At 38.5% G+C, this 25,035-nt stretch overlaps 1 protein-coding gene across 1 annotated transcript; it reads left to right on the top strand.

Moving 5' to 3' along the window:
• Nucleotides 1-3,068: 3,068 nt before the first annotated feature.
• Nucleotides 3,069-23,716, top strand: RBM17 (RNA binding motif protein 17). The gene is made up of 11 exons (XM_008591094.1): nt 3,069-3,215; nt 7,795-7,911; nt 11,340-11,506; nt 12,655-12,752; nt 16,026-16,082; nt 17,633-17,774; nt 19,795-19,946; nt 21,066-21,139; nt 21,738-21,836; nt 22,968-23,040; nt 23,207-23,716. Exons 1-11 carry the CDS (start codon nt 3,093-3,095, stop codon nt 23,308-23,310), a joined length of 1,206 nt encoding a protein of 401 aa, XP_008589316.1. The 5' UTR covers nt 3,069-3,092; the 3' UTR covers nt 23,311-23,716.
• The last annotated feature ends 1,319 nt before the right edge of the window (nt 23,717-25,035 follow it).

The following is a 25,035-nucleotide window of genomic DNA, read 5'->3' as shown; positions in this document are numbered from 1 at the left end:
GCGGCGCATCTCCAGTGCGCCACCGGGCCGGCCCTTTATTAACTTTTTAAATTGTAAAATATACATAAAATTTGCTAACTGTAAGTGTACAGTTCTGTAGCATTAAGTATACTCACATTGTGCAACCATCGCCATCATCTATCTCCAGAACCTCTTGCCTATTCTTTAACTTGTGCACATTGCTTAGTTTCACTGCCAATTCATATGGCTAAATAGACTGTTTATTTTATTATTAATATTTTTATTAGATGTTTAAAAGTGTTTATTAGATGCCTTCTCTATAACAGAAATTGGAGATGCAAAAATGGATAAGTTAATCTTTCCCCTCCTAGTTTAATGGGCATTTGGTTAACCTATTTCCATTGGCACTAATGTATTTGTAAACACCTTTGATGAAGTTCTCAAGTTTTTTATGAAGAGATACTGAAAAAAGTTAATATCGAAAGTGGAGTTTGGTTTGGGTTACAAATTTTGATAATTTGTTTGTAATTTCCCAGAAAGTGTCATTGTTTATATTTGTTTCTTAGAATGTATTAGTCTTCCCCTGCAATTATATGAATAAAGGAAGAACAGGTGAACCCATAGTTTAGTAGGCTTTGAATTGGTGATCAATTGAATGAAGAGGGCTCAAAAGATTAAACTGAGTTAGATGAAAAATGCATGGTCATTTCTGAAGTAGTTTTTTAGGGAACCACAATGCTGAGCTGGACACTTAGTATTGTTTTTTTTTTTGCTATTGATCTGAGCTTTTTCAGATTTAAGTTTAAGGATACGCATCTAGATATGAACAATAAGCTTTGAATTCTGCATAAGCTGGAAGAAAAGTGCACAAAAGCCTAAGAAGCTGTTTGGTGCAGTGTTCTTCCTGCTGGCCAAAGTAATTGTTGGCCAGAAATTTCTAAAGAGGTGGATTGGGAGGGCTTTGCAAGTAGAGTATTAAGTGTGTGTTTGGCCTCATTTCCTGTTTGGCTCTGAGTTAGACATTGATCTTAGTCTGGGCCTAAAACAGTGAACAGGACAAACTGGATCTGGGTTTTCATGGAGTTTACAGTAGAATGGATTAATAGATTTTAAGTGGACCCCAGGAAGATTCACTCTAAAACTTTGAAGACATGTTTGTATTTCAGCCATACTTGTTTAGAAATGGAGTTCATTCCTTTTTCTTGATTCGACCTCAGTGCCTCAAGCATAATGTCACAAGCATGGCCAAAGTTCCTGAACCAGATGTTCACTTTGGCACTGAAGGAAGGGCACGTTCCCTGGTGGACGTCCTGCTGTCCACCAAGCTGGTGAGTAGTTAGAGAAGCCTTAATGGGGAGGAGAATCTGTAGGCATTTCTCTGTTTTTATATGCTTTGTTGGAGCAGTCAGCCACTAACACCCCCAGCAACTATGCTTCTATAAACCCTGCTTCTCTGAGGCCATGTGGGTCTTTTACTTAAAAATAAAAACAGAGAAGTTTTAAGTAATCCGATTGTTCATGTATGAGAGAATAGAAGAAACTGAGAAGTTCCGTGGGGTACTGATTTCAGGCAGGGAGTCACTGCACTTAAAGACCAGAGCAAATGGGTCTTTTACTTAAAAATAAAAACAGAGAAGTTTTAAGTAATCCGATTGTTCATGTATGAAAGAATAGAAGAAACTGAGAAGTTCCGTGGGGTACTGATTTCAGGCAGGGAGTCACTGCACTTAAAGACCAGAGCAACTATCCCAGGGGAATAAAAGTTGGTATCCACTCCCTGTGCTCCACCCCACATGTGGAACTAAGGTCAGCCCTGGTGTTGCGGTGGCAGGGCCTTAGAATACCAGTAATGGGAGGGCTGAGGAGGAAGAATACTCCAAAGAGAAATGCTTGCTGTGGGTGAGACCTGCTCGGTAGGTGTGGAGGGATATTTTCCTTCTCTTCTAAGTGACAGAACACAAATGGTTTCTGTGGGAAACCATGGTTTCTATGGGAAAATGCTTTCTGGGCCCCTGGGAGCTGACAGACTTTTGGAATGTGTCCAAAAACTGGGAACTATGGTGCTAAGCATTTATTTGCAATTAATGGATTTCAGTTTAAACTTTGTCTATTAGAAAGAAATTGATCTCTTATTTTAAGAAGTGGTCCATGTTGGTAGGTTTCAGGATGTTGAGGTTTTTGTGAGGTGACAGTTGGGATTTACTAGCAAGGGCTCTACATTTAGCTTGACTGGGTTGGAAGAGGCTTCCCACTGTGACCTTGGGCAAATTAATCCCCTAATCCTCAGTTTCCTCATCTATGAAGTGGTGGGCTTTGTTGGTATCTACTGCGTTTACTGCATTTGATGGTACCTACATGCAAATATTTAACATCCCTGGCCTGACAAGGCTCAGCAAGTGTTAACTCTTACTATGTTGTTGCTATCTTGCATTCTTCTGTTCTGTAAGGATATTGTGTATTGCTTGTTCACGTGTAGATTGTTGATTATCTCTTTGTAATTAGTGCTGTTAAAGATTACAAACTTTTACTTGGTGGGATATGAGGAAGTCAGAGTATTTAAGACATAACCCTTTACTTCCCCTCAACAGACAATCATAATTTACAAAATTACAGGATTTGTGAGATCATTTTTGCCTTTTTTTTTTCTTTTTTCTAGGAGTTTGTTTAAATACTTTCTTTATAAAAGGGTAGCTAATTGTGCTAGATCAACCTGGTAATTGGCATTTTTGTAAGGCTTCTACCTTTTGCCATTGAGATAAATAGAATTTTGAAAAATTGGGCACATGTAATTAATAATGCACCAAATCTATAATTTCTGTCTTACCTCATTATATGCTGTAGAACTGAAGGATTTCACTCATGAATCACTTGACCACATCATCTTATAGGTAGAAAAAATTAATTCTGAATGTCCGTTTTTTAAATAATACGTGATGTAGCTTCATGTGTTAGAAAGAGCCCTGCATTGGTGATATCAGGGATCTTGGCCTCTGTTGCTGAAGGGTTCTGGACCTTTTACTTCTAATATTTTATTATACTCTATTACTTTAACATGAAAAGCTTTAAAATCTTTACTGCGTCTTGACTTCTTTAATCCTTACCCACTTGCCTTTCAGCATTAAACGGAAAAGATGTCCCTGTACGACGACCTGGGAGTAGAGACCAGTGACTCAAAAACAGAAGGCTGGTCCAAGAACTTCAAACTCCTGCAGTCTCAGCTTCAGGTGAAGAAGGCAGCTCTCACTCAAGCAAAGGTAAAGACAAGCCCAGAGCATGACAGCAGGAGTCTGCAGAGCAGGTTCCTTGTTAGGTTTGCGAGTAATCTGGTTTTAGCTTGCTATTCTCTCTTTTTATTGGGTAAATAGTGTTAAACATTTACAGAGACAGAGGAATGAAGAAGAATAGTATGCTTAACTTCCAGTACTGACACTGGTTTTCAAACTTCATATGTCTAAAATTGACTGAGAACTCATTTAATATTGCTAATTCTGTAGCCATACTCCTGATATACTGGTAAATTCTGATTGTAGTCTGGGGCCCCAGGAGTGTACGTTTTTAAGTAGCTATATTAGTACATTTTCTATTGCTTGTAACAGAATACCTAAAACAGTAATTTATAAAGAAATGAAATTTATTTCTTACAGTTTTGGAGGCTGGGAAGTCCAAGGTCCAGGAGGCACGTCTGGTGAGGGCTGCTTTCTTGGTGGGACACTCCGCAGAGTCCCATGGCGAGCATGAGGGGTAGCACGTCAACATGTTTACTTGCTTTCCTCATAAAGCTGCCAGCGCCCCCCCTGTGATAACCCATTGTATTAGTCTGTTTATGTTGCTTATAACAAAGTACACAGAACTGGGTGATTTTTAAAGAAAACGAAATTTGTTGCGTAGAGTTTCCGAGTCTGGGAAGTCCAAAGTCCAAGGAACACATCTGGCTGTGGCGACAATGACCCAGGGGTCTCATGCTGCAAGATGGTAGAAGCAGAGAGAGCAGAGAAAGAAAGACAGACTCTCCTCTTCTTTTAAAGCCCTCAGAATCATGCCCCTGACCACCACTTTTAATCCATTCACTACTGCAAGGTCCTACAATCCAATCACCTCTTCAAGGCTACACCTTTCAATTACCATAATAGGATTTCCCACCCTGTTCGCAGTCACAGTGGGGTCTAAGTTTGTAATACATAAAATGTGGGGGATACAATTGAAGCTTCAATGAGTTTTGGGGGGACATAATTCAATCCACTACATTCTGCCCCGGCATCACAAAACTCTTGTCCTTCTCACATACAAATATGTACATTTTATCCCCAAAGTCTTATTTCAACTCAAAAGTCTGAAGTTCAAAGTCCCATCTGTGAAATTCAAAACAAATCGTCTACTTCCAAGATATAATTGTGGGACAAGCATAATGTACATATTCCCATTCCAAAAGGGAGAAATAGGCCAAAAGAAAGGGGTAACAGGTCCCAAACAAGTCCGAAACCCAGCAGGGCAGGCATTAAATCTCAAAGCTGGCAAATCTTGTAACTTGACTCCATGTTCAATGTCCTCTGCATGCTGGTGTGGGGGTTGGGTCCCCAAGTTCTTGGGCAGCTCTGCTCCTATGGCTTTCCTGGTCTTAGGTAATGCTTTAGTTCTCACAGGCTGGCATTGCACGCTGGTAGTTCCACAGATCTGGAGTCTCCATGGCAGTCCCTTTCTCATGGCTCCACTAGACATGGCACTGATGAGGTTTCTCTGCTGCAACTCTGACCCCACGTTTCTGCTCGGCATTGTTGTAGTGAAGGTCATCTGCAGTGACTCTGCCCCTGTGACAGATCTCTTCCTGGGCCCCTAGACTGTTCCATACATCCTCTGAAATCGGGGTGGAGGCTCCGCAGCCTCCACACCTTTAGTATTCTGCAAGCCTGCAGACCTAACACCACATGGATGCCGCCAAAGCTTCTGGCTTGTATTTTCCAAAGCTACACGACCAGCCACACCTGGGGCTAATTTACCCATAGCTGGAGCAGCCAAAGCAGTTGGAGTGCTGGTGCTGGAAGCAACTTCTTGAGGTGGTCCTGGGCATTGAGCCTGTGGAGGGCTCCTCAAGCCTGTTCCCCAAGACCATTTTGTCTCCCTAGGTCTTTGGACCTGAAATGGAAGGATTGGCTCTAGAGGCTTCTGCAATGCCTTTAGGGCCTTTTTCTCCTTCTTTTGATAATCCCTTTCCTTTGTACTTATCTTCCTAGCACCATTGGATTTTTCTTCTGAAAATGCTCTCTGCTTCTCTACCACGTGGCCAGGCTCCAAATTTTCCAAATCTTGATGCTCTGCTTCCCTTTTAAATTCTGGCTTTATGTCATGCTTTTGCTGCAATAACTCAGCGTAGGCTGTTACAAGTACCCATGCAGCTTCCTTAATGCTTTGCTGCTTAGAAATTTCTTTGGCCAAGTACTCTGGTTCACAACTCCTAAATTCCAACTTCCACAAAGTCCTGGGGCATGGACAGAATGCAGCCAAATTCCTTGCCAGTTCACAGCAAGGGTGATCTGTGCCCTGGTTTCCAATAAACTCCTTATTTTTATCTGAGGGGTCTTTACAGACCATATTTTTATCAGCATTCTGCTCGCCACCATGTAACCAGTCTCTAGGACATTCTAAATATTCACTCGTGTTTTTTCTTCTTAGTCTTCCAAACTCCTCCAACCTTTGCCTAACACCCAGTTCCAAAGCCAGTTCCATATTTTCAAGTATCTGTTACAAGAAACACCCCACTTCTCTGGTACCAATTTTCTGTATTAGTCCGTTTATGTGGCTTATAACAAAGTACATGGAACTGGGTAATTTATAAAGAAAACAAAATTTATTGTTTACACTTTCTGAGGCTGGGAAATCTAAAATCCAACGAACACATCTGGTGGTGGCAACAGTGACCCAGGTGTCTCACATTGCAAGATGGTGGAAGCAGAGAGAGCAGAGAAAGAAAGACAGACTCTCCTCTTCTTTTAAAGCCCTCAGAATTATGCCCCTGACCACCATTTTTAATCCATTCACTACTGCAAGGTCTTACAATCCAAAACCGCTTAAAGGCCCCACCTTTCAAATACTATATTGGGGATTAAGTTCCAACATGAGCTTTGGAGGGGACAACATTCCTTCATAGCAGTAGTACTCCTGCTGGTTTATTACAGGTGCTTTGGAAACAGCACTTTGAGAATGAGGCTCCTCAGAATAACTGAGCTGCTGCGTGTGCATTACTGAGTGCTCAGATTGCTTGTGAATGCATTGGGCATATGTAGTTTGGATGGTATTGCTTTTGTTCCTGTTGTATACATGTTGGGCACTGGCAATATCCTTGAAATAATTCAACATGTAAAACATTAAAAACGTAGTTGTTGACTGGAAATTTGTTATGAAAACACACTGTCAAATATTCTTAGGAATGAGAATGGTATTATGGGTTGCTCGTTGTTTTAAAGGTTCTTATGTTTTAGGACATACACCCTTATGGAGGCTATATCCCCCCAGATAGGGTGAATATTGGTCCTTAGGGGGTGTAGTGGATTGAATTATGTCCCCCCAAACTCCCTGAAGCTTGAATTGTGTCCCCCAAGTTTTATGTATTAGAAACTTAGCCCCCACTGTGACTGTTAAGAGTGTGGGAGATCCTATTATGGTAATTGAAAGGTGGAGCCTTGAAGAGGTGATTGGATTGTAGGACTGTGCAGTAGTGAATGATTAAAAATGGTGGTCAGGGGTGTGGTTCTGAGGGCTTTAAAAGAAGAGGAGAGTCTGCCTTTTGCTCTCTCTTCTCTCTCTGCTTCCACTGTCTTGCAGTGGAGACCCCTGGGTCACTGTCGCCACCACCAGGTGGACTTTGGACTTCCCAGCCTCAGAAACTGTAAGCAATAAATGTCACCCAGTTTATAAATCACCCAGTTTCAGGTATTTTGTTATAAGCAACATAAACAGACTAATACAGGGGGTGATAAAATCTTTCTCTTTTAATGCATAAAGCCCTGATATAAATATTGCACATAAACAGATATACAGCGTATCTCTGGTGTTAAAATTTCATGGGTAGGATCCTGGTTCAAGAAAAATTAGCTACTTAAAAGACATTTTGGGGATAGTTTGAAAAATCTCATTATGAACTGGATAGGAAATGATACAGGAGAAATCTTGTTTTAATAGGTGTGGTGATAGTATCATGGTTATGTAGAATGTCCATAGCTTGAGGAGATTAGGGGTAAAGTGTTGTGACATCTCCAACTTTCTTTCAAGTGGTTCAGCCAAAAATACAGGTGTAGGGTAAAGAAAATACGGTAGAACATTAATAGTGGTTGAATGTATGTGAATGATCATTTTTTTCTTTTTAAAATTTTTTTCCTGTTGGTTGATAATAAAAAAGGTAGGGCAGGGTTTCATATTCTAGTGGGAGGGAAGAAACTCTAATCTTCCAAGTATCTTTGGCCCAGGATGTAAAAACATACCCATTTCTTGTGAAAGATCCACACAAGTTAAAGTATAATGTGCTGCAGATGTGCCCTTTTGTGGTCAGAGGGAAAGTGCAATACAGAGCTTTTTTCATGTATTATTTCACATGTAAATTTAAATAAAAGTGACTAGGGTTACTGTTAACCTTTCACAAAAATGTCAGAAAACTGGTGTTTAAAAAAAAAAAAAATCCAAAGAAAATAGTATATGATTATAGTAATTGAGTTAAAAGGCAGTTATTTTAAGATTATGGTTTTCTCAAAGATTGTTAGAGAGACCAGAAGAAATCTTTGTTGCAAATAATGTGAATTTGAATTTGAAACTCTAGTACTTTTTTCTTGTTTTTGATGATCATAGAGCCAAAGGACAAAACAAAGTACAGTCCTTGCCCCGGTCATTGACCTAAAGCGAGGTGGCTCCTCAGACGAACGGCAGATTGTGGACACACCACCACATGTCGCAGCTGGGCTGAAGGTAAGCCCACACCTGCCTGTGACCTGAACACAGTTTCCTACTTTCTGTACATAGACAGAATATTTTTATGTATATGTCACTATTAACAGGTTTTCACCTCAATAGGCCTTTGAAATCTAATCAATATTGTTTCCAACTTAATTTTTGCTTTTGTTTTATGAATTCTAAAGTATTTATGTATTTAAAATAAATAGTTCATTATTAATAAATTGGAAATGAGATATACAAAGAGAAAAACAAATGACCATAAATCCTACCCTCCAGAGATTAAAAACTTTATATATGGAATGTGTTTTCATTCTGTGCTTTCTCTAGCTTGTTTTTCCCACTTAATGTATTGTGACTATCTGTCTGTGTCAAAAAATATAGGACTGTATGATCATTTTAGTGACATCACTATTCCCTTGTATGGGTGTACTATAATTTATTTAATTCCTTTAATGCTAGATATATGGCTTTGTTGTAATTTTTGCTATCATAAACAGTGTTACTGCTTATGGTTTTATTGCGGATTAAAACAGAGAAAAAGGTGCTTGGAAAAAAACCACCAAAACAATTCTACCACTCTAACCTTTATTATCCCAGTGATACACATGCTTAGAAACAAAGACACAGGTATAGTCAACTCTCCATAAACTGGGTCAATGAGGATGAAGAAGATTTGGAAATGGATAACTCAAAAATCATAGTTAAAACTAGACAAAATGCGGTACATATGAATTTATACAAACTGTAGTTAAAATTACACTCACTTTTTTTTTTTTTTCCTTTTTGTCTTTTTTCGTGACCGGCAACGGATCGCAACCCTCAGTGTCGCGCCCGTACCGGACCGGGACCAGCTACGGGATCGCAACCCTCGGCGTTGCTCCCGCACCTCGCTCAGCCAGTGGGCGGCCGGTCTATATGTGGGATCCGAACCCTCGGCGGGAGCGCTGCCGTGCTTCCCAAGCGGCGCACTGTAGCAGTGCGCCACCGGGCCGGCCCAAAATTACACTCACTTTTAGTTATACATTTATCTTTCTGTAGATGGCATTCAAATAGTATGACTGTGGTAGTTTAAACAACACCATGCATTGCACAAATCACTTGATGAAAGATGACCAAAAGATTAATGATAGATTATGCTGCTATTGTTGATTCTTTCTCAGCAAGGTACTCCTTCCCCGCTCATCCCCCATCTGTTAGGAAGGACCCAGGCTGAGACACAGTCCCAGCTGCATGCTCCCTCCCTTCTTTATTTCCTTTCACCATTGTCCTAGTTTTGACTGTTCTGGATTGGACTCTGCCTGCTCCCACCGTCCTTTCGTTCTGATGCAGGCTGCAGCTTAGCTCTTGTAGCTTTTCTAACCAGAGGAGGTTGTGCTGCTCCTGAAGGCTAAGAGGGAAGGCATTCCACAGTGGAGGTGTTTTTTTTTGGCTGATTATTAGTTATTTAACATTTTTCCCATAAATCTGCTACCAAATTTTTCTTACTGCGTCTAATCAAAAATTGGTTCATCATCTTCTGTAGTTTTATATTGATTCTAGAATCTATAATGTTGTCTCCCCCATTTAATCAATAAGCATTTTTCCTTCTTGTTACATAATTTTCATGACTAATGTTTAATCGTAAAATTTTCCCATCAAGGGAATTCATCCCACTTTACACAAGCATTCCCAATCTGTAGAACCATCTAGATCTGCTTTTACGTTGTCTGATAAGTAACAGCCTAATGAACATTTGTACAGAGAGCTTTCTATGTGGTAGAGTTATTTTCTTAGTATAGATTTCCTGAGGTGGCATTAAGAGATGAGTCATTTTTGTGGCCAACTTATTTTAGCGCCAGCTTGTTTCCCGCAGTATACAATGTGACCTACCGTACGTGAATGTTTTAGTTTTACCCCATTCTTCCCTCCCCAGAATTGGAATATTAACTTTTAAATTTTTTTTAACTTGAACAAACTGCTTTATTTTTTACAGCATTTAGAAAGGGATGATTCATTATTAAGCTTATCAGGGTTTATACAGTAAAAGTTGTTTCCTTTCAAATTTTGAAATGACAGAGAATTAACCTTTATATTAACAATTTGTTCTCTTAGATACATTGTGATAATAATATTAGTATAAATTGAGTGGCTGATTGTTAGTTTCTCTCCAGTTGTAGTAATAACTGAAAAGGAATCTCTTTCATGTGCTTTTGTGTTTTTAAAATGTCTTTTATGTGAATACAAATTTATAACTACCCTTTAGAAGCCCTATGTTAAATAAATTTTCCAGTGGTAGGGCCTGGGAGGTGATCATAGTTATCTTCCTAATTGCTTTTATTCATCGGATCACAGGGTTTTTGGGTTTTTAGTCTAAGGAAATGATAAAGCGTTTATCTTACAATGTAAAATGCCAAACAAATAGTGGACTATGAGAATTGTTAGATTTAGATCTGTTGATATTGAACATAAGCTGTCTTCATCATGTCACTCCTGTGTTCATATACAAATACATTTTATAAACAATCCTGTTGCCTTCGATAATATCTTGGCAGTGCACTTCCTGAAAGAGGCACAGACTGGGCCCTCAAGGGCACTAACTCTAACGTGTGCTTGTTCAAGGTCTCTGTATAAGCAGCACAGGCATCTTATTGTTACAGAAAGTAAGGAAGAGTTATGCTGAGAAAGCTAACTGAAGTATGGAGGTTTAGGAAGGTTGGGTCAGGGCTTAGAGAACTGCATGTAGATCAAGGCTACCATTCTAGGATAAAGCCCTGTTTCTAATCACGCATTTTCTAGTGCTCTGCTTCCCTTTTGTTTTTTTTCTAGTTTCTTTCTTAAGGCTACCTCTTTTTTCTCATAGTAGTCCAAGTTTCTAATGTATAGAAGAGAAAATTTAAAATGTTATACTCTGAACCTGATCTTAGTGAACCTTAAAAAAATTATGATACTGGGAAGGAAATTACATCCACTTGTGTCAAACAAATTGCCTGAAATGCATCCTATCTGGGGGGGATGTATGTTCCAGAGGATTTATAAAGACCAAGAGGATGCTTCCTAAAATCTTAATATATTGTTATCTCCATGTAGTCAGAATCTAAAGTTACTCTATTAAATGATAACTAAAGAATGTTCTGTTTTTTAAGTTTTCGTAGAGAAGTGTTTATTGCTGTACTGTACATAGTCATATTTTTTTGCTTCAGTGTACCAGTGTCTTAAAATTTTAGTTGGTGGTGGCTTATTTAGAAGTTCCAGGAAAATGCCATAGAGAATTATGGAAATAGTGCTAAACTAAGAAGTGAAATTTTTTGTCATGATTCTGCTGCCACCGGCTAAGTGTGTTGCAAAGGGGAGGGGAGGGATGACCCTCAAGGCCCCTTTTAATCTCATTCTTTGACCTTAGTTTTGAGTAAACCTGTGAGACATGAAGACGGTATTTACTTTGATGTCTTTACCTTCCTCAGGACCCTGTTCCCAGTGGCTTTTCTGCAGGGGAGGTTCTGATTCCCTTAGCAGACGAGTATGATCCTATGTTCCCTAATGATTATGAGAAAGTGGTGAAGCGCCAGAGAGAGGAACGGCAGAGACAGCGGGAGCTGGAACGACAGAAGGAAATAGAAGAAAGGGAAAAGTAAGGCTGCATTTGGACTTGGGGGTGTTTTGCAGTTGAAGTGTTCATTAGAATATTAATGAACGAACTTTAGTGCTGTCTGTAAGGCACTGTTAGTTGTCACGGTTGAGCAGTCAACAGAAAAAATCACATTGCTTCTAAGAATTTGTGGTGGTACATCCCAGCATGACGACAAACTCACCTGTATATCTATATCTATATTTAGATACAGATAGTGTATTTTTCATCTGTAGACTCTGAAAACCTGAAGTATAAATTTTGGGTGGGGTTATTAGAAAAATAACTTAGAAACCTGATGTTTAAATTTTTTTCCTATACTGTGATTCTACTAGAATCAAAATTATTTAAAATACTTAAAATATTATTCTGAACTTTACTATTTTTGAGCCAGATGGAATTTTTTAAAACTTACATGCATTTATTTATATTTTTTGAAAATTATGGGTAACAGAATTTAAAATATTTAATATACATTATTAAGTAATGTATATTAAATTATACTATATTATACTCAATTATATTATTATTATTATTTTTTTTCCCTTTTTTGTCTTTTTTCGTGACCGGTAACGGGATCGCAACCCTCGGTGTCGCACCCGTACCGCGACCGGCAACGGGATCGCAACCCTCGGTGTCGTGCCCACACCGTGCTCAACCAGTGAGCGGACCGGTCTCTATATGGGATCCGAACCCTCGGCGGGAGCGCCGCCGCACTCTACCGAGTGTGCCACCGGGCCGGCCCCTCAATTATATTATTAAGTAGTGTATATTTAATATTAATATACTATTTCCCATTTATTGAAGTATTTCATGAGTGCATGTGAAATTGTTAAACTATTACTATGTTGATATGTTTTCAAATTGAAAGAGGTAAATGTCAAGGAAACTTTTTTCTTCCTAGTTACACTCGTGCACCTATTAAATTTGTTCAATTTATTTTTAAAATTATTTTCAATTTTCATACTTTTTCTACTTTAGTCTTCAACTAGTTTTTCTTTCCGCCCCTGCTCCCCACAAATTAACAGTTTATTGTGAGAGAGGATTTGGATATTTCTGGCTAAGAGGAAGTCAAGGTGACATCCCAGGTTGACATCTCTAAATGAGTTCATCTGAAACGAACTTGTGATTCATTACCTTTCTTACCACAGGAGGCGTAAAGACAGACATGAAGCTAGTGGGTTTTCAAGACGACCAGATCCAGATTCTGATGAAGATGAAGATTATGAGAGAGAGAGGAGGAAAAGAAGTAAGGCGTGAACATGAATACTTTGTTTTAAACTTGGCACAATTCCACTGTTTGCTTTTTATGTTCAACTCAATAAGTAATTCATTGGACATGATTTGGGTAATTTTCTCTCTGAGATCTCTGCATTCCACATTTGCATAACAGTTTTTTTTTTTTTTTTGTCTTTTTCGTGACCGGTAAGGGGAATGCAACCCCTTGGTGTGGTGTAGCGAGCGCACGCACCGGCCAGTCCTATATAGGATCCGAACCGGTGGCAGGAGCGTCACTACGCTCCCAGCACTGCACTCTCCCGAGTGCGCCACGGGCTCGGCCCTGCATAACAGTTTTAATTTATATTGTGTTTTCTCATATATTCTCCTTTGAGCTTCACTTTCTAACATTTATTTATTGGATATTTCGAGAATAGCTTAAAACACATTCATGTACTTTTCTCTACTTGCAGCACAGTCTTGTTTGCCTTCTCGGTCAGGCTGCATTTCTGAGAAGCACTAGACTGGGAGTGGACAACCGTCTCCAGAGCATGTTTGCCACTAGCATGCATGAAGTTAAAGAAACTGCTTTGCTCTTTTTGGTTTCTTTCATCTGTCACATGGAAGAGCAGGCAGACAGGAATTTATTTGAACTAGGTACTTTGTAAGGCCCTTGCATCTCTAGTTCTGTGAGCAGGACTGTATCTGTGTTTGAGAGAAGTTCTTAGTAATCATTAGCAGTGTTCTAATAGGAATCTTTGAGAGAATGGCTTCATGGTGTTTTCATTGCTGGGATTTCCTTGGTTTACTTGACTAGTTTGGTTGACAGGTTGAGGTTTAAATGAGAAGTTTAAATCTTCTCCTTGTCTGCTAGGTACCAGGCATTGTTCCAAGCACTTTCATAGATTATCTCCTTTAAACCTCACGACTATGAGCAGACTCTGTTACCACGTTCATTTTAAGGGTGGGGAACCTGAGACACACAGGGAATGAGTACTTTATATATACAGGTCCACTTTTTTTCTTATCCAAAATCTTTATTTGCCTGCAAACCTCTTTACAGTGTGTGTTTAGCATGAGGTATGTTCTTATGAAGCTTGAGAATGTGCCGATGTATGTGAATTCCGTTTAATGACCTGCACTTTGGCAAGTGTGGTCTCTTCAAGTGTACACCTTAGTGTTCAGGGTTATTGAGGGCATCTGTGTGTCAGTGCACGCATTTCATATCCATATCTTAGTCAGTCAACAGGTGTTTGGTTTTGATTAACTTGTTTTAGAATCCAGTATATAGGTTGAATATTTGTAGTTCTCATCTTTCCAGTTTACCAGGTGACTGCCCTTTTTTGTAACGCATTGTGCCTTCTACATTAAGGATGTTAATTTTTTTCTTAAACATTGATAGGAACTATACAGCTTCTAATGAAAAAAATTATCTATTTGATTGACCTTGTAGCTAGTATTAGGGAAGTAGTGTTCCATTATGTGTACTGCTGTTAACAGATTGATGTTCATATCTTAACCTGATTAGTAGCAAATTTCCAGTAATCACCCTGAATTTTTTATACTGATCTTATTAGAGCTAATCTGCTTTTCTGAATCAATAATCACTGTGGGTCTTAGTGACAAGGTTTTAAAAAAAGATCATAGGAAATATTTCAAAAGAAATATAAGGTTTTAGTCAAGGTCATATTTCTCCCTAAGTATTTTATGTCATTCGTTCCTGTTAATCATAACGCATGTTTGCTGGCTTTAATTTCTTTTGTGAAACATTTTATGCGGATACAGCATAGTTTTGTAATCTTTTTCTAAAAATTTAAAATTAAAAAAAATTTTTTTGCTAGTTGATTATGCTGAATTTTTATTTTCGCAAAGCAAAATTCACAAATTTTAATTAATAGAGAAAGTAATCTGTAATCAAGGCCTCTCTCAGGAAGGAGGTAAAACTATCAAGGCCCCTGTACCAAGACAGTCTCTCTTGCCCACACGTTCAGTTCCATCCAACACTCATTTCTTTGGGGTGGCCTTTGAGTGATCTTAAAGGAATTTCCCCATAAATGATCTTCTGTTCATGGCAAATAATAAATTTGTTTCTTCTTTTTTATTCTTTGTTGTTTTAAGCTCATAAGGATTTGGAGGATGTTCTGTGTAGCAATTTAGCCCTTAAGATATTAAGCACTAAAATATTAAAAGAGAAATCTATAACAATAGATATCATATCTAAGCTGGCCACTTATTCTGTTTTGTTTTGGTTTTTAATTTTTTAAAAAATTTATCATTATACAGTGTTACTGATTTTTGTGGCCCTTTACCAATTCCTCCGTTCTCTCCCGCTCCCACAACCTCAGTTCTGTTTACTTAAGTTCAAGGAATTATTGTGATTGTTGTGTCTTTTTTGTTGGTTTTTTTTTTTTTTTCTTTTTCTTTTTATTAGCTCCTACATATAAGTGAGAACATGTGGTATTTCTCTTTTTGTGCCTGGCTTGTTTCATTTAACATAATTTTCTCTAACATTATTTATTTTTTTCATTTACAATTTTAAATTTCTTTATTTCTTTAACGATCAAACCATAGGACATATATTAGGCTTGTACCTAATGAGAAATTTCTTATAGTCTCCTCTCATGTTCTTCTGGTTGTCAGTAGCAAATGGAAAAGATCTCTTTTCTCTTTTTTGGTTTGTTTGTGTCCACCATTATCTGTCCAGGAATCACCAGCAGGAAAAATGACAATATGTAGCAGGTTGTTCAGGAGCCAGAAAGACCCACACTTCCAAATAGATGTTTAGCTCCAGTGGTTTGCACCCTGGAAAAGGAGTATGCTATGTGGAGGGGGAAAGCTGGGTTTATTCCATTCCAGCTGATTTGCTCTCCTCTGATAATTTTCTCATCTGTAAACTGAAAACGGTAATACCTACTGCAGAGGTTTGTGAAGCCTAGAGGAGGTCAGAAATACGAAAGCGCTGATGGGCCTCAGTAAAGAGTGACATTCCTCTTTTTTAAGTAACTGCTACTTCTTTGGGTTGTGTTGTTTTGCCTTAAAATTCATTTGTTGACTACATTCTAGGGCTTTTGAATGCCTTTTATGAAAACAATTTTATCTGTGGGTGTTGCCAGTTCTCCACATTTTCAATCCTAGTTTCAGATATTTAATTGTTTAGATGCTAGCAGGAGGGATGAAGTAGCAGTTCTTTTCCTTTTTTTATTTTCTAGGGGAGTGGGTTATATAGCAAGTGGCTTGTGTCCAGGTCCCGGGAATCTGGCATCTGAAACATTTTCCCTCTGATCTGTGGATTATGTTTTTGCAGGTATGGGTGGAGCTGCTATTGCCCCACCCACCTCTCTCGTGGAGAAAGACAAGGAGCGTAAGTAGATCTGTTTCTTCCCCTTTTGCTCTGGTACACATCCTCAACCCCATGATGGGGAATCTTAGCTTGGATCACCACGTTTCCTAAGTTTAAAGGGAAATAACCTGAAAAGCTGTCTTCTGGCTCTGCCCCTGAGGCTGCTTGTGGGTCTGCTACTGTTTTCCATCCCAGTATTAGATATTTTATACCAGGCTCCGAGGTTTGGATTTTTATACAGTGGAACCCATCTTTTTTGTTTTAAGCAATTCATTATGTTTTCTCCAACATTTCATGTTTGTTGTTAGGTTCCTTTGGAATTAAGTTAAAACGACAGCAGATGCACGTACAGTTTTTTTACTCAAGGGTTAGAGGCTGTTGTATTCATGACCTTCCACAAGGTGGCAGTACATTCTTTGATTAGATTTTTTTCTCCTGTTAGTTTCTGTTTCAGTGCAGAGGTGTGTCCATTTAAGAACATTGCCAAACCATGGCTACCCACTGCTGCTTCTCCCAGTGGTCTAGTCGAGCATTTGTAGGTTGAGATTGGACTTTGTATATCATCTATATCATTTTCCCATGCTCTGGGTTGGGCCATACCTAAAGTATCCCAAGAGAGTATAATCATTTAGGGTACTCTTTAATACCTATTGCATTATGTATGTTATCTTTTTAAAGAAGATAATTTTAAAAAATAGTTAAATAGCTATTGTGTGAAAACAACGGACAAACAATAAACTCCAGTTGAAACCAGTCTCTGGGAGGCGGGGTCCAGGCATCTGGATAGTTTTAAAGCTTCCTGTTGATTCTAATGTGTGGCTAGGCTTGAAAATCACTGCTCAAGTCTATGGCCCCTAACCTCAAAGACCTTTATGGTCTGTGAGACTAGTGAGATAGTAAAGTTAGAGTCTTAAGACAGAATCGTAAGATGCTATGGGTATCAAAAGAGAGTTAGATTGTATCTACTTGGAACATACAGAAAATCTTCAGGATTAAGGCAAGAATTGTCTTAAGAGGACTTTAAAGGATAAGTGACATTTCAGTAAGATGTATAAAGAACATTTAAGGAGATATAAATAGCAGAAGCAAAGTTAGAATCAGGAAAGTAGTGTTCTACCTCAGATTTTTTTTTTTTTTCCTTTTTTTGTCTTTTTTCAGATATAAATAGCAGAAGCAAAGTTAGAATCAGGAAAGTAGTGTTCTACCTCAGATTTTTTTTTTTCCTTTTTTTGTCTTTTTTCGTGACCGGCAACGGATCGCAGCCCTCTGTGTTGCACCCGCACCTCGCTCAACCAGTGAGCGGCCGGTCTGTATGTGGGATCCGAACCCTTGGCGGGAGCGCCGCCGCGCTCCCAAGCGGCGCACTGTAGCAGTGCGCCACCGGGCCGGCCCTCAGATTTTTCTTAAAAAGTCATGAGGAGGCTATAACATTGATTTGGTTTTTTTTTTTCACTCCTTGTGGTAAACCAAAAATGTAGGTCAAATTAGTTCAAGATAAGTAATTTATGCAACTCAGTTTCAGAATGTTTTCTGTAGTATTTTGGTGAACCTATTTTATTTTTCTCCAATAGTACCCCGAGATTTTCCTTATGAAGAGGACTCAAGACCTCGATCACAGTCTTCCAAAGCTGCTATTCCTCCCCCAGTGTACGAGGAACAGGATAGACCGAGGTCTCCAACTGGGCCTAGCAACTCCTTCCTTGCTAACATGGGGTAATGATTTAAGTGTTCTTATCTAAGAAAATGTAGAGAGGATTTGAGAAGCAGTGTGAAATGTTGATAGCTCTTTCAAGATGCAGCTTGTTTGAAAACAGAGATGTCAGGGTTTATAGGGAGACACTGTTCAATCACATGGTGCCCTTCCCAAGAATTAGTGCTCAAGTCCTGCGGGTCGTGCATCAACACAAATGTGGTATGGTTTGTACATACAGAAAACTTCTAACATGTTTTGGCTGATTTAGGTGTTGAACGTTATTTCTGTAGCTCGGAACAGTTTTTGATAATTATTTACATTTATTTTCATAACATTTGCAAATAAAATAGCTCATGTAAATTAGAGCTGACATAAGCTATTTCCAAAGGGGTGAGTGACGTGACATCTTTTTTTTTTTTAAAGCAAATGGGTCATTTGCTTTAAGGTCATGGTGATATACCTTTGGTCTAGAAACTCTTGGTCATTCTGACCATTATTAGATATTGTTTGCCAGCGTATAAAAGTCAGTTTTAAGGTTGATAGATAGGTGGGGCTTGAGGATTTTTTTTTTTTTTTTTAGTCCCACTGGATTTGATGTGCATTTTGGTTAAGAGAGTGTTTTATGTTGTTTAATCTGATGCTGTGAAGTGGCTGTCAAATGAAGCGGTATCCCACTAAGGCCTTTGTCCTGTGTCGCTTAACAGGGTGGCCTGTGATAAAAATACTGCCAGTGAGACGTCGGGAGTGCTGGGCACACTGAGCTACTTGCCTGTTTGCATCTGCTGTGGTTCTGGGAGCCCTCGGGGAGGTGCCAAGTCAGTTGGAGTAGGTGGCTGGGTCCGCACACATCAGGAGGATTTTTTAGTTTCTGACTCTCAGTGTCCATCTTCTAGATCTGTATGGTTGCTTTTAGCCACAGGTGGCTGTCATTTAAAATACATAAAACCTGAAGTTTAGTTCCTCAATCACACCAGTTTCCTTTCAAGTGCTCAGTAACTACATGCAGCTAATGGTGACTGTACTGAGCAGGGCAGATATAGAATATTTCCATTATTGAAGAAAGTTTTATTGGACTGCTCTAGGATGTGTGCTGGAGGGTTAGATAGACATGAAGCTGGTTTTATTGTTTTATTTTTCCTGCTTATGATTATAATTGAATTTGCTGAATTCTCTTTTAAACAGGAATTAAATCTTTAACTAATGCTTAAGAAAGATCCAGTGTGGTATAGTTCAGCAGTTTTCGGTCTTTTTAGCCCTAGAACACCTTGTTCAAATGAATGTTAAGGGAATTAAATATGAGAAATAATGTAGTGGCAGTTCTAGTTGGAGCAGGCTTTTGTAGGCCAAGCCTGGAGTAGCAGTGGTTGCCAGGGGGCTCCCTTGAGACCCATGAGGCACCTCCAGGTGCAGTATGAAGACTGTTACTCGGCTGTAGAAAGAGCAGCAGACTCAGAGTCAGAGTTGTAAGTTCTGGTTCCAGGTCTACCAGTAACACCTATAGAAGTAATTTCTAAATGTGGCATTTGGCTTTATTTCTGGTCAATCTGATGCTAGCCGGCTAATCTGGGTCTCAGTTTCTTTATTTTCTGTCAAATAGATTATCTCTAAGCGTTCTTTCATTTATAAAGTCTGTCATTGGAAACTACTGTGCTGTTTAGACACATGCAGTCATCTTTATTATATGAAACTTACTTTTTTTGACAGGCCACTTTTTAATAAATTATGTCATAAGGTATGTGATAGTGCAGATTTCTAACAGGGGTCCCAGGGAGATTCCATCAGGGAAACTAGTGTTTCCCCTGAAAGATACCCTCAGGACATTCTGGATTTTAGTCATTAGCTTTTTATGTTTCTTTCGTCCTGAACATTCCCACAGCTTCCATCTAATGGCTCACTGTCAATTATGTGTGACTTCATTGAAGCCCTTGTGGAATTTATACTCTTTCCTTCCAGAAGGAGCTTGTTGTGACATAAAATCCAGTTTATACTATAGTTGATAGTGTCAGGTGTAAGGATTGTTTTCCTTTCTTCTCCTGCTAGTGGCACAGTGGCACATAAAATCATGCAGAAGTACGGCTTCCGGGAAGGCCAGGGTCTTGGGAAGCATGAGCAGGGGCTGAGCACTGCATTGTCAGTGGAGAAGACCAGCAAGCGGGGCGGCAAGATCATTGTGGGAGAGTCCATGGAAAAAGGTGAGTCCCCAGAGCAGCGTCGTGCCAGGATGGGGACAGGGAAGGATGCAGCCAGAGAGGGTTGGCCCAGTCTCAAATAGAATAGTCATTCCTGGTTTTTGTGCACTTCCGTTTTGAGAAACCAAGAAGCCTGAGGCTCATCTTAATTTTGTCAGAACAGAGGTAGAGAGATGAAGGCCAGAGGGAGGAGAAAACAATGAGAGACTTGGGCAGAAAATGAATAGTCCTCAGGAAAATTATTTCATGTCTGCCTCAACTAGGCAAAAAATCTTGTTAACTTGCTAAAATAATGGTTGTTCTTCTAGCATGAAGAACAGCCATGTGCAGTGTACCATGATTATATTCACTTTATCTGCAGCTTATAGGTCTTCTCTACTCTTTCCTCTTTTTTCTGCCCTGTCATTATATGTGTGGCTTCTGTTTTCTTTCACATTCCTCGCTCTGTGAGATGTAGTTATTTTGCAGTCTTTTGGTAGATGATGCCTAGTTGGTGTTTTATTTTCATTTATTTTTACAGTCTTTTCTGTACTGAGGGCATATAGAAATGAGACAAACACGTCTTAGTATTTTGAAATCGAGTTAGTTTTGAGTCAGTTTAGCTGAATTCCCTTTCCTAAAGAAAGGAGAAAACTTTTCTGGTGGCGCTATTGATGTGCAGCTTAGGAAGCAGCCAGTCAGCCTGACAAGTGAGTACCAAAAACCAACAGTTGTCCCCATTTGTGAGGATCTCTGAAGTACATCAGCCAGTGGCTGGGTGATTAGCTGCCTATTACTCTGGTCTAGTAACCTTGGACTGTTGCTCCAAGCCAGGCCTCACCTGCAAGGGTTGTGATCCATCTCTGTCAGCCCTTCAGGAAGTGAAATGAGCAAAAACTGCAGGTAATGGTGGAAACTAAAAACTTCCAAAGTAATGTGAAAACAAATGACATAGTGAAAAGCAGAAAAGCAAAGCAAATGCCTTCAGTGCAGGTAAGCTTACATTTTGGCTCAGAGACTGATTGTGTAAATGCTCATAGATGACTCTAGGACATAAATCATGGGGATTGCTATTGAAATTAAATTAGTCATTGTAAGTAGGATTCGGTTCTGTAACCTGTCTAATGTTATATTTTGATATAGATGCATCCAAGAAGTCGGATTCGAATCCATTAACTGAAATACTTAAGTGTCCTACTAAAGTGGTCCTACTAAGGGTAAGAAGCAAAAGAAAGAAACCCGTCTGCTCACCTTGATTTTTATGTCACTCCACCCTACCCCCACACGCTTTCACCCTCACCAATATTATAAGAGTTAAAACTGAAACTAATACTTTTTTCAAATAATACCTTTGGGTACATCACATGTAATGTTGATTTTAGATTCCTTTTTCACTAAAGTGTAAGTTTCTTTGCTAAATACAGTGTTTAAGGCTACAGTGAGGAGACTGGCCAGTTAGCTCAGTTGGTTAGAATGCCGCCCTGTAACAGCAAGGTCAAGGCTTCACATCTCCATACTGGCCAGCTGCCAAACAAACAAACAAACAAACAAAAAACTGCAGTGAGTAATTACTTTAAGGTATTTGAAATTGTTGGAACTTCAGCTTGCATAGATGCTCTTGCCACTCTTTACAAAGCTTAGTGTATATGTTGGTGTTTTAAGAAATACCAACTGTTGGGTATTTCAGGGATGAAATTTTTCATTGTCATTTGGGATTGGAACATTCACAGTTATGAAAGTAAGTCTTATTTATATACCTCTGTTATATATTTGTGAATTATATTTGGCACTTGAATTTTTTTTTGTCGCTTATAGAACATGGTTGGTGCAGGAGAGGTAGATGAAGACTTGGAAGTTGAAACCAAGGAAGAATGTGAAAAATATGGCAAAGTTGGAAAATGTGTGATATTTGAAGTAAGAGGGTTTTCTTTTGTTGTTTATAACCTGAGTTGTAATTGGCAGATTATAAAACATTTTCTATAAAGAGAGACAAGATGTGCTATAAGTAACACAGTGTTTTACTGCAAAAGGTGATAGATGTACTTCTTTTATTTAGTTGTAACAGTTTTAAACATAAAAACAAAAATGACTTCAAATTTTATTTGGTGAAAAAATAGAAATGTTTGATTTTATGATTGAGGATAGTATGGTGATTAAAGATTTTGATTGTAGTGTGCCCAATAGTTTAGTTATTTAGACATGCCTTTGGTGTCAATCATTTGGCAAGTATTTAGTGCCCCTCACATACTCTGCACTGTATTGAGAGTATTTGGGATACAGGAAACATGTTCTGTACTCTCAGTGATACATTCAGTTGAAGAAACACAGAACAAACATGTGAGATACAGAATATTTAGTTGCTAGACTTGGTAGTATTGACAGGAGTTGAGAAAAGAATTAGATCAGCACAAAATAGTTAGAGAAAGCTTCATGAACAATATCAGATGTGAGCTGAGCTTTGAAATGAATAGGTAGGATTTGGGGGAGGGTATTCAGATTGGGGTGACAGCTTCTGGGAGACAGTGAGGAGGACTACCGAAATGGAATGGTTGGCATGTTGGGGATTAGTGGGAGATGTGCTTACAAAGTGGAATGGAGCCATATGATGGAGGGCTTAGAAGCTAGACAAAGCCAGCAAAGTGTAACCTAATATGAAAGGCAGTGAGAGGACTGATCTTTTCATCTTAAATCTCTGCTTCTCTTTATCATATTGCTGTTTGTTGACTGTGTAATTATTTGTTTACATGTCAGCTGGCGCAGTACCTCCATGTGGTCAGAGACTGCCTTGCTTATATTAACTGCCATGAATTCCTGGCACCTATGTGTTCCCTGCACCTAATGCAGTGCCTGCCATAAAAAAGACATTCAGGACATTTTTGATGACGAGCAAATTATACTTATTTCCTAGGTATTTGACTAGTCCTTGTCCTTATACGATGATAATTAGAATATTTACTCTGGCACAAATCATTTAAAAGAGAAAACTGACATTCAGTAATCTCTCAAGTGACCACTTCACTCCTCACACTTGCTTTTCCTTTCCAGATTCCTGGTGCCCCCGATGATGAAGCAGTGCGAATATTTTTAGAATTTGAGAGAGTTGAATCAGCAATTAAAGGTAAGTTGTACAGCTAAATATTTAAGAATTAAAACGTTTAATTTGTGAACTTAATATTTATAATTAAAGTTATTGTTTATTAAAGTTATTGTTTAAGTTAAAGCTAACGTTGTAATGTCTTATGGGATATCTGTATTAACTAACTGTCTTTTTGTTTGCCTTTTAGCTGTTGTTGATCTGAATGGGAGGTATTTTGGTGGACGGGTGGTAAAAGCATGTTTCTACAATTTGGATAAATTCAGGGTCTTGGATTTGGCAGAACAAGTTTAATTTTAAGAACTAGAGCACAAGTCATCTCCGATGATCCTTAAATGACCTGCAGACTGAGCAAAGAAGAAAGACAACAGCCTCCATGGCTGTTGGATACTGAGACTCTTGGAAGGACTTCTAAGATATATGTTGATTGATCCCTTTTTTATTTTGTGATTTTTTAATATAGTATAAAAATCCTTTTAAAAAAACAACAATCTGTGTGCCTCTCTGGTTGTTTCTCTTTTTTATTGCCACTCTGAGTTGATTACATTTTTTTGCTAGGATTTCATGGTAATTTTCAAGTGCTTCAGTGATACAGCATTTCTTGCACTAAAAAAAATCTAGAAAGTTTTGGGACATGGGGTTGTATTAAATTATCCTTTTTTTTCCCCCCTTCTTTTAATAAAGCCTACAAGTTATTAAACTGTAGCGTCATAAATTCTATAATAAAGTATCATCTTGGCAGTGAGCCAAAGGTGAAAATGTCTGCTTTCTCTAACAGAGAAATTCTTCTTAGTTACTCCAGTCATAGAAAAAACTCTTTACAACCTGAACTAAGATTGAAGAATTGTGAGCCTACCTTAACCTGTTTGGATGAATCATTTGCCATCAAGCTAAGTCAGACTATAGGGTTTATAATGGATTTATGGAGTATGGGGGTATAGAAATCATGAGCCTAAGCATTTATTTTCAAAGATTCAAGCAGAGTCTTTAGGGTAGAACAGAAATGACAAGTTAATTCAGAATCTAGCAGGCACATTATAAATGTGTGCCCAGTTATGTTTTGGAAATGGCAATCTCTTGGGGTCATGTTTCTACTGGCAAAATTTGTGATAGTATTAGTTCTGTTGTATGTAATTTTAAAATTTATAAAATTCAGCCACATCAGCTACTTAAATAGTACTGCCAATTAATATAATTCTAGAATTGTGAAAAATTGTACCATTGAAGTGCAGTGGTATATGTGGCTTAAAAATTTAGCAGGACCACAAAAAAAAGAAGTGTTCGATACTAAGGTTCATGGCCAGGACAGGAACAAATACTCGTGCCTGTGTTCTGTTCCTTGCTTTCCCAAATACTGCATGTGACTTTCTGAAATGGCAACTAAAGGACATGAGCCTGTGTTGTCTTTTGGTTATTACAACATGAAAGTGTATCGTGATCCTTGGTGGAAAAGAACTCAATATTTCTTTGCATCCGTGGACTTGGTTTGGAGACATAAGGAATATTCTGACCCTTTTTAAAAAAGGATTTTCTCATGTTTTTATTTAACATAAATAAAAGAATAACATTTTACCTTTTGTGGTATTATTTTACTGAATAAAATTGAATTAAGACTGGAGTTCTGTGGTAAAAGTGCACATGTTCTATAAAATAAGTTTGGGTTAAAGAATTATAAGGTGACCCCACAGATATGTACAACCAACTATGTTACAATTAAAAAAGATAAAAGAATTACATAATTGAACATTTTACGGGACAAGAATCAAAAGCAGCCCTGAAAGGACAGTTTTACCTGTGGAGTTAGGGTTACAAATATGACTGAATATGTTTGAGCTTACAGTACCCAAATGTGCTATGCTGAATATTATGATGGTGAGTTTATGTGGTATAAACTAATGTGCTTGATACATAAGCTCCAAACTGCCTTTAATGCTTGCATTTATTGTTATGCTTTATAGTAACAACTGTTTGTTTGCATTTAGGTGGCTTTTCCTGACTTTCTCATGATCAACAACTGGA

Source organism: Galeopterus variegatus, unplaced genomic scaffold (genome assembly GCF_000696425.1).
Source record: "Galeopterus variegatus unplaced genomic scaffold, G_variegatus-3.0.2 Scaffold6625, whole genome shotgun sequence".
Classification (NCBI taxonomy): Eukaryota; Metazoa; Chordata; class Mammalia; order Dermoptera; family Cynocephalidae; genus Galeopterus; species Galeopterus variegatus.
Note: the sequence above shows the minus strand (reverse complement) of the source record. Positions and strands in the feature narration are given on the sequence as shown.